We start from the raw sequence: 10,870 nt of genomic DNA on the forward strand, positions 1-10,870 counted from the left end.
ACCTACCTGGTAGCCGAGTAGGAGCCACAAAAAATCAAACCTTTGTCTTGCCCTTTCGTTGCGCAATCATATTCGAATTCTATATTAGAAATCATGAAGAACAACACCCATATTGCTATACTTATCGTTTGGGTCAAATTCAGCTATGGAGAAAGGGGGAAATGGGCCCACAAGGGTAAAACAGTCATTCCAAAAGTGAAATATGCAATTCCGTATTCTAGGAGCTCAATCCTACTAAACAATTGCTTAAATAACTCAAGAATAGGCTAATTTCGAGATTCAAGTGAAAAATCCCAATTTGGGTATGAACTCTAATTTTTCAATCTTCAAATTAATCAACATAAATGGAAGATTCAAGCCTATTAGATATGAAATCATCAGATTGTATGGTTTAATTAGTCATACCCACCAACAATTTCCATTTAGAAAGATTAAAACTCATTTCAAGAAGTTATCATCAAAACCAATTTTCTCTCTTTGATTCTAACGGATTTCTAGCATGGATTCAAGCTTAGGAAGATTAAATCAATGAATACTAGGTTAGGAGACTTACCACAATGAAGATTCAGCCAAAAGCTCCTTAATTCGCCCCAAATATGCTTAAAAAGTGATAAATGAAATGATAGGGTTTAAGGGTTTTATCCTACCCTTTAATGATTTTGGAAATTCTGTAATCCCGTTGTAGGGGTCACGAGTCTGCTACAGCGGGCTCGCACTAGCGAGACCATACTCACTGCAGCGTATCTGCTATTGCGGATATCCGTTCGTTGTAGCGCCTAATCCCAAACATCGATCACCCGTTATAGCGGTCTCGCTATGGCGGGCCTGGTGCCGCTACAATGGACACCAGACACCAAAAAAATTTGGTTTTTCACAAGTCCAACCCTGAAATTCGACAATTACCCGAGACCTCACATATACAAACTAAACATGCATACACACATAAAAACACTCTACAAACGTGGTCTCGAAATTCCTAACGGAGGTCTATTTGACCGGGTCAACACCCAATGGCCAAGACCAATTTTCCATCTAATAGCTCAAAACTCTCCCAAGTGCCTTGGAAACTGAATCGAACACCCTACCATGTCACAATTAACTATCCGGACCTCTCGAAATTGACAGATTTTCGAAAAAGGTCCGTTTACCCAAAAGTCAACTATTGATCAACGCTCTTCACTTTCAAACTCTATATCACACAAGTCATCATAAACTTTGCCCGATTATCTCGGGAACCGTACCATCCATCCCCGCGGGTCCAAATCGTACTCATAGGGCTTGGGGAAGGATCAATGGGGTTAAAAAGGTCCAAAATGCTATAACGACCAAACGGGTCATTACACAACAAAAGTGTAAGTCATGGAGCACTAGAATCTGAGTACAATCAATTCGAGAAGCAACTTGATTATAAGGAAAACAAACTAGAAATAAATAGTAGGAGCTGAAGCGACATCCACGATCTAGTGGTAGCTCACCTTAATTGGATAGGCCTGCCTATTTATTATGTGTTGCTTGAGAGAGAATGCATATTCAGGTAGTTGTTTGAACAATGTCATTCCCTAGGTATGTGAGTGATCAATACGACAAGTTTAAAAGTGGGATTAGAGATAACGAAGCTTTGACGAGGTCATAGTGAGCTATGAGAAATTACCAGTTGAGTAGTTTGAGATAATACATCTAGTAAATTATTGTGATTGCTCGTGAGAGAATTACGATAAGTTGAGTCTTCAGGATCAGTAGAGAATAAATTGAGATATTATAGATAAGGTAGTGAGAAGGATTCCGATTGAAAAAATCCTAACTCTAAGCCTCCTTAATCTTGTTTCCAATATCATCCTCTGTAGTTGATAATTTTCTTGCTTTAATATTTATTAGTTAAGTAGTTTGAAATAAAAATCTTAATCTTTATAACTCAGAAAATTGTTTGAACTTGTCATGTTAGTGATATTTAATATAATTTTTGCTTACATTGATTCTCTGTGGGATTCGCCTCCCGACTTAAAAATTGAATTATCTTTACAGCGACATCTTGTCCTTTTCAGGACTAGAGTTGGGTGTGATAAAATATATACACTATTTTTATACCATTTACTTGATACTTTATGCTGCAACCTAGTTGCATAAAGTCACGTGTGAAGTTTTGATGATTGACAAAGTGAACCTACAATGAAAAGAAACCAGGTCTAGATACATGTAAGAATTGAGAAGGTAATTGGAAAGAGGTAGACAATGTAAAAGGCCTAAAAAAGCAAGCAACACAGGATGGTTAGAACAGGTCCATAGATATGTTCCATTGTCCATAAGCTACAGAAAATAGCATACACATGAACCCAAATTGCAAACATGCGTGCCAATGAAAAGACAAGTGCAATGATCAGATCAGAGAGAGAATGAACCATCTATATATAGGATCTATCACTGAGACAGATGCAGAGCAAAGGAGGTGAAGATAACTCAAAAGTATTTTGTTCCAATAAAGGCAGTTGCAGACAAAGCACATGAACCAGGTCTGCAAACATGTTTTAACATAGAGCAAGGACATGATCAGAGTCACAGAGCTGATACGAGGCTGAAGACATGAATTATTCCAGCAATGAATAAATCTAAGCGAAGAAATACAGACGTAGAGCAAAGAGCATGATTCTATGAAACAAGTCTGTCAACATGTTCCATTATCCATCACAAAAGCAGGCTTAAGATAGAGTTGGAGGAATAAATGAGAAGGGGATGATGAAACAGGCCTGTGGACATGTTCCATCTCAGACGGTGCAGAGATTCAGAGGGGGACGAACCAGATAGATGAAACATGTTCCAGCGCAAGTCCTACAACAACTAGGATTTGCATATTTATGGTAAAGACTTGGTGGTCAAGTTTATGGGATTCCTTTCCATAATATAAAAAGGTTCTTCAGACTCCTACAAGGACAATGAAGTCAATCCAAAAGGAAAGAATCTCAATTCAACACAAACCCTAATATATCTGATGGGCCTACTCTAAGAGGGTTTTGAGATTACTGACTTGCTGTGCACTCAATGCTATATATATTCAAGTCCTACCAAGAATAAGGTTTACGCACCCACAAAGAGAGAATGTAGAATGCCGAGCTATCAAAAGATTTATCAAGAATATTTAGAATCTAGGCGTATGTCCCTAGTACGACAAGTAGATGAAAAAGATGTAGAATAGGGTTATGTTTTATAGTTCTTGAGTCTATAAAACTTTTAATAGGTTGGGCTATTGAGTTGTATCTTTATCCGTTTTATTAGAAGCATCACAGTTAGATACAAAAACATTATAAACTCCACTTCAAGTTGGGGATCGACTTGAAGGTTGCTTACTAGTCTAGGGATATTAGTGAGATATGGATTAGAGGTTAGTTCCTAGGTTACAAAATCTGTAACTTGAATTTACAGAGGCTCACCATTATAGTGGAGTTTGGGGTAAATCCTACAGAGGTGTAGGTTGTGCTTTTTATAGCCATTGTGAGCCGGGTGATTTCCACGTGAAAATTATTGTGTTCCTTCTTACCTGTAGTATATTCTGCATGATTCTAGCATAGAATATGTAGAGTAACGTGTTCCATGCTATAGGCGAAAGTTGGATACTACTTAGGATAGGAAGTAGGTCGTGCAACCTAACAAGTCGTATCAGAGCTGGTTCTCTTCAAAGAAGGTAACACCTTAGGAGAAGATTACGATAAAGGTTGCACAACCTACAGAACAAAGCAGAGGAGAATCAATCTACATGCCTCCACTATTCAAAAGCTCACACTATTTCTTGTGAAAGAATATGATGCAGACCTATCTAATGGGTATGGAATACAATCTGTGGATAATCTCATCAGAAGGACCGCTGATCCCCATGAAGACTATGCATGATGGAACAATAAGCCCAAAAACTGAAGAGGAGTTCACGACTGAGGATGTTACAATAATGGAGCTAAACACTAGAGCGGTCAACATTATACTCTGAAACCTAGGAAAGGATCAGTACAACAGAGTATCAGGACGCTTTAGTGATAAGGAAATCCAGGACTTGCTAGCACAAACTCATGAGGGTATGACTCAAGAAAAGCAGCTCAGATTAAACATGCTTATGAGGAAATACTAACTATTTGCAACGAAGAGGAAGGAATCAGTCAGAGATATGTTTAATAGATTTGTTAATATTACCAGTAATCTCATAGCTCTTGGTAAGACCTTCATTAACAAAGACTTAGTCTCAAATATTCTAAGAAAATCTTCCTCTTTCGAGGGATCTTAAAGTCCTGGCCATCAGAGAAGTCTGTGAAATAAGCACGATGTGAATATAGGATCTATATGTCAACTTACTAACGCATGAAACAAAGGTAAATATATTGCAATCCAGAGCCATACCAGTCAAGTCAGACAGCAACAAGGAGGAACCAAAGATATAGGCATACCGAAATGACAATAACCAGAAGATAGAAGAGAATAAGGTAAACAACTTTGCTCACGATGATCAACACAAAGGATGTTTAGTCTGTGAAAAATCAAACTCCCTGATTAAAAGTCGCCCAACTTGAAGATCAAAAAGAAAAGAGGCGTCGACAGCAGCATCGAGTTCAAGGTCCCAAAAAGACTTAGTGGAAGGAAGTTCGATTACAATGCTCTCATATCCATTGAAGATTCAGACTCTAGCATTGAGAAGTACATATGGTAAGGTACTTTGGATCATATAAGGCTTGAGGACATTCCTAGAAATAGCCTCAGAACTCTGGTGATAAACTTAAGTAATGAGTGTCGAAGCACAAGCAATGAAAGAATTAAGCTGCATGGCACCATTATCAGATAAACAAAGAGGTCTAGGAGTATAAAGAAGAGCAAACATAAAACAAAAAGGAAAAATTGCTCACTGAAGGAACAGATGGCTCAGCTTGGTTCATACATCACAACTTTCAAAGCTGAAGCTCTAAAGCTAACCGCAGATGCCGAACTCATTCTGAGAGGAACAAAACTGGAACCTATAGAAAAGAGTATGGGGGTTACATAAAGAAATAAAAGAAACCTAGAAAATAAAGGCATAAGAAAGACACCCAAGCCAGGCAAGATATTCGTAAGACCAACCTCTGATCGAGCATGTGGGGAAGAGTGACAGAAGGCAAGCAAAACAACAGTATATGTGTAACATCCCGTAAATTCAAGTTAGGTGTGAATGTGTAATAATTGGGGTTTAAATGTCATCTTAGCTATATGGATCTCTTGAGGATGGGTACAGGTGTTAAATGATCTTTTTGGGGTCGAACGAGGTAAGGAAGTTCGTTAGAAATCCTGAAATTCATCTAAGTCTGAGGCAGTTTTCAGTTATGTCCAGTTTAAGGGTATCTGCATTGGGAATTTGGAAAAAACTTGAAATATGTAAATTTTAGGTCTCTGAGATACCTTTCTAACCATATAAGGGGGGGCTCAAATCAAGCTAGGAACAGGGAGTTATGATCGTTTTACTGAGTGAATATCGATTATCCAAAACGCGTGTTAAGTGTGCGTCACGTGCCCATCGCGCAAAATCCAGATGCAGACAAAATTATGTTCAGGTGTTGGAGCCGCGTCGCATGGCCAATGCGGATCCCATGACCAGGCTTTGCACCTGCGACGCGAGTTCAACGCAGAGCGGGTTATTTTACTGGTTCTGAATTTTCTTTAAGTCCTACCTCGTTGTGTTATTTTCCACTTCATTTCAAATCAATATTTTTGAGGAAAAGAACCCTAGAAAAGTTTGTCTAACCCTAAGGTGAGTTCCCACTCAATCTTGATCATTCCCACACCATATTCATTCCCTCTTGATACTAAATCATCTCTATAAAATCCTAAGTTCTTGAAATCTCAAGAAGAAGAAGATAGAGGCGTGTGGATTCCGTCTAAGAGGTAAAGTTTATGAATTTTCTAAGTATTATTGAAGATTGGGTTAGAGTAGAGAGTTCTTCAGGGTTGGAAATCCGTTAGAGATTCATGAAAGCGTTCAATAACCCGTTTATAGGCTTTTGAAAAGCCCTAGTTTTCGAATAAGGGTAGAAATCCCTAGAATTCATCAAAGTTCTAAACTTTGTCATTTAAAAACCATTGTAGTGTAATTGTTGTACTTGGAAGAATCCGGTTGCTAGCTTATAACGGGATTTGAGGTATGTCTCTTTTAAAAATCCTTTGTGACTATGAAGGTGATTTGTATGTATCATTTAAAACATACTCTTTTGAAACGATGTGTGTGACTTTTTTTGTTGTTTGTGTGCGTGAGGGACAAACCCACATTAAACCTTGTGTGTACTATATTATATATACGTATTCATGATTGCTTTTCTCTCTAAGGGATGGTTACAGAGTAAGATATACAACTTTGTAATTGAACTCGAATTACCCTTAAGGGATGTTTAAACTTGATATTTCAAAAGCTTGATTATCTCATGTGAATGCTCTATAAATGGATTTTTTTGAACGTGAAACTTGTATAAAGAAGTAAGTCTGTTTTCTAAAACTGAAATGAATTGATGTACCCCTATAATGGGAAGATGAACATTAATCCATGAGGAATAATTTGGCTATCACAATATGAATTGTGATTCGGCTTCAATGCCATGATTGATGATTCGGCTAATATGCTATGATTTTATTATTTGTGTTTGGCCTAGCTACTCGGGAGGAAGGGTAGTCACTATGGATCCTAGTGGTGTTAGCCTAGCCATTCGGGAGGAAGAGTGGTCATCGAGGGTTACACACCTCGATGTGGTATTTGCCTAACTATTCAGGAGGAAAGATAGTCATCGTGGGTCAAATTGCCCCAGTGTGGTGCTACTGTTTAGGGAACCTTACATGGTCATCCCTTCATTTTATTGACTTGGGCCTGTATTGGCATGTATTATACTTTGGTTGCCTGTGAGTGGCTTGTTTTGTATCTTTGTTGCCTGTGAGTGGCTTGTTGATAATAATGAACTTGTTTGCCTGTAAGTGACTTGTTAATGATATTGAAATCCAAATGGAAAGACTCAAATTGTAATTTACGGCTTAGTGGATTGGAATATATATATATATATATATATATATATATATATATATATATATATATATATATATATATATATATATATATCTCGTCTTAATGATTTCTTTGATGGTTATAAAGTTGTTGGGCTATCTTACTTTTGGATTTGTCAACTGTTTTGCACTTAAACGGTATACTGATCGTAATTAATTTATTTTGCTATATTATTTATTGTCCCCGAGATACTCACTGAATACCTAGTACTCAGGCATACCGTTGTTGTTTTTGATGGTATGTTAGGTAACATTGAAGAGCAGGTTCGTGGCGCGCCGACGACTTAAGGAAACTTGCTACTTCTAGAGATCTTTCGGTGAGTCTACATATTTGTTCGTGGGGCACCTCTTTATGTTATATTTCATTTACTTAGATTGTTGAGCTGTGTCCCAAGACTTTAGACACTCTTTATTTCGTAGAAGCTCCTTAGATGGTTCTTGAGCTATGGGTAGTGTTGTGGATGTTTTTCCAAAATTGTTAGGGCATTTTGCCACGTATTATTTAAGTATGGATTTAGACTTCCGCTATTTTGTTTTAATGAGCATGACTTTACCTTGGATTCTTGCTAAGGCTGTGTCTCTTACATGTTAGAAAATAGGTGATTTGAAAGTATCAAACGTTTTCCCTATATTATAAGGTTCTTCTGATGTTGTTCATGACGTCGGATGCCGGCCACGTCTAGGGTGAGTTTTAAGGCATGACAAGCTTGGTATCACAGGCTAGGTTTAGATGTGTCCTAGGATTTTTCTGTGTCTGTGGAGCTGTGTCTAGTGGAGTCTTCCTTGTGCAGCCTGATCACCTGCATGATCGAAAGACTACTAGGACATTTATAAGTGTTTCTCATTCTTCTTTATTCTAGATTGTGCAATAGAGCTTGAACTTTTTTAGGTTCGTTCTGACGTATTCATTAATTCGTGCTTCACAGAAATAGCTTTAACTCGTGCAGGAGCTGCTAACCAAGGGAGTAATGGTGCTTCTGATTCATCGTCTGGTGGACGAGCCGCTAGGATCACTAACCGAACCATTTTTGAGACTGCTGCTGGGGTTGAGAACGGCAATGGAGACCAAGCACCACCGCCAGCACCACCTGCTCCAGCTGCCCCTACTGCGGGCCTGGATGATATTGGATCGATGCAGAATGCTATCCAGATTCTTACTACTCTGGTTGTAGCCCAACGTCAGTGTGGGAGTGCGGACCCGACAGTTGGTGGCGGGGGAAGGCTTAAGCACTTTTTTGGGCTGAATCCGCCTAAGTTCTTTGGTTTACGAGAAGAAGATGATCCACAATATACTATGGATGAGACATTCAAAGCTCTAAGGGCCATAGGTGCTCATGGTTCTGAACCTGAGGACTTTGCATCATATCAATTGAAAGATGTTGCTCATGCTTGGTTCAAATTGTGGGAGACTGAGCAGGGTAATAAAACTGTAGCTCCTACTTGGGCTGAATTTGAGGGGGAATTCATGGAGAGATTTTTGTCTAATAAGGAACGATTTGCTCTGGTTGCTAAGTTTGAGATGATTGAGCAGGGAACAAAGTAAGAAGGCCAGATCAGATTCGTGAGTACAGTTTGAAGTTTACACATCTGGCAAGATATGCAACGTATATGATCCCGACTGAAAAGCACAAGTTGAGCCAATTTGTGCGTGGGTTAGTACCACATATCAAGTCTACGTGTGCTGCTACTGCTATGTCTTCTACTTGTACATTTTCATCCTTGGTTGGGTTCGCTGAGCAACAAGAGAATTGGAAGGGTGAAGGGTGGCTAGAAAGGGAACAAAGTAAGAAGGCTTGATCGGCGGGTGGGTTCGGTGTTAGCAAAATGGGGGGGGGGGAAAGAAAGGGTATTCTGCACCTGCTCATACCGGCACTTATTCTAATGCCAGTGCTCTGTCTGGAAGACAAAGTCAGAGGAACAACAATCAAAACAGGTAATCGCAAGGTGGTAATAAGCACTAATCTGGATGGGAGGATCGTATTTGTCATCATTGTGGTATAAGGGGTCACATCAAGAGGGAGTGTAGGAAAAGGTTATGTGAAATGGCTACCTCTTTGGGCCATAGAAACAATTAAATCACCTGTTACTGCTAGGAATCCGCCTGCTGGTAATACTAATAATGCTCCTAATGCTTGTGGTAATGAGACTGGTAAAGCGGTTGCTAACACCGCTAATGGGGGTCAAGCCTAACTTTATGGTTTGACTCGTAGGGAGGCAGCTAAAGCCTCAGATGCGGTGGTCACATGTATTCTCACTATTTGCTCTTTTGATGCATATTCGTTGATTGATCCAGGCTTAAATATCTCATATGTGACATTATATTTTGCTCTCAATTGTGTTATGGAACAGACGAACAACTGCGTGAACCTTTTTCTGTGGATACCCTTGCTAGTGTCCTTGTTATTGCCTCTAGAGTTTATAGAAATTGTGTGGTTGTAGCTAAGGGTCGTGAAACTACAGCTGACTTATTTGAGCTAAAGAAGATAGATTTTGATGTAATTATGGGGATGGATTGGTTAGCTACTTGTTATGCTAATGTGGACTATTATTATAAGTTAGTTCGATTTGCTTTCCCTGATGAACCGATTATTATGTGGAAGGGAGAAATTGCTAAGCCTAGGGGTAGGTTTATCTCGTATCTTACAACTAGTAAAATGATTTCAAAGGGATGTATTTACCATCTAGTTGCTGTCAATGATACTCAAGCCGTAGTGCCAAAGTTTAAGTGCGTCCTTAGAGTTAATGAGTTTCCCGAAGATCTTCCGGGTATCCCTCCTGATATGGTTATCGATTTTGGGATAGATGTTCTTCCCGAAACTCAACCAATCTCTACCCCACCTTATCGTATGGCTCCGACAGAGCTAAGAGAACTGAAAGATCAATTGAAAGACTTGTTAGACAAGGGGTTTATTCGACCAAGTACCTCGCCTTAGGGTGCTCCGGTCTTGTTTGTCAGAAAGAAAGATGGTTCTCTCAAAATGTGTGTTGATTATCGTCAGCTGAATAAGGTGACAATCAAGAATAAATATCCTTTGCCTAGGATAGATGACTTGTTCGACTAACTTCAGGGTGCTAAGTTCTTTTCTAAGATCGACTTGCGTTCTGGGTATCATCAGCTAAAGATAAAGGAGGAAGATATTTCGAAAATAGCGTTTCGTACTCAGTATGAGCATTGTGAATTTCTGGTGATGTCTTTCGGTCTAACTAATGCCCCTACTGCATTTATGGACCTAATGAACCGTGTATTCAAGCCTTTTCTCTATCGTTTCATAATTGTGTTTATTGATGAAATCCTGATCTATTTGAGGATTCGTAAGGAGCATGCAGGGCACTTGAGAATAACCTTGAAAACACTTGAGGAGAATAAGCTCTATGCTAAATTTTTTAAGTGTGAATTCTGGCTTAACTCTATGGCATTCTTGGGTTATATAGTGTCGAGTGATGGTATCAAGGTTGATCCTCGTGTACCCCTCTGCCGTTAAAGACGGCTACAGACCACTAAGGTGACGAACATCCGTAGTTTCTTGGGTTTAGCTGGTTATTTCGGAAGTTTGTGGAAGGTTTCTCATCTATAGCTGCACCTCTGACGAGGTTGACTCCGAAAATGGCTAAGTTACAATGGTCGGAAGCTTGCGAGAAGAGCTTTCAAGAGCTCAAGGCAAGATTGACGTCAGCTCATTTTTTAACTCTACCTTTGGATTTCGGAGGCTACATAGTTTATTGTGATGCTTCCCGAATTGGGTTGGGTTGTGTTTTAACGCGTAAAAGGTAAGGTAATCGCTTATGCTTCCCGTCAGTTGAAGAAATACGGAAAGAATTATTC

At 39.2% G+C, this 10,870-nt stretch overlaps 1 protein-coding gene across 1 annotated transcript; it reads left to right on the plus strand.

Annotated features, from left to right (window-relative positions):
- Positions 1-4,888: 4,888 nt before the first annotated feature.
- LOC132038036 (uncharacterized) lies at positions 4,889-10,529 on the plus strand. The gene is made up of 6 exons (XM_059428760.1): positions 4,889-4,997; positions 7,974-8,586; positions 9,141-9,196; positions 9,397-9,542; positions 9,648-9,830; positions 10,116-10,529. Exons 1-6 carry the CDS (start codon positions 4,889-4,891, stop codon positions 10,527-10,529), a joined length of 1,521 nt encoding a protein of 506 aa, XP_059284743.1.
- The last annotated feature ends 341 nt before the right edge of the window (positions 10,530-10,870 follow it).

The sequence above is a fragment of the Lycium ferocissimum genome, chromosome 11, assembly GCF_029784015.1.
Source record: "Lycium ferocissimum isolate CSIRO_LF1 chromosome 11, AGI_CSIRO_Lferr_CH_V1, whole genome shotgun sequence".
Classification (NCBI taxonomy): Eukaryota; Viridiplantae; Streptophyta; class Magnoliopsida; order Solanales; family Solanaceae; genus Lycium; species Lycium ferocissimum.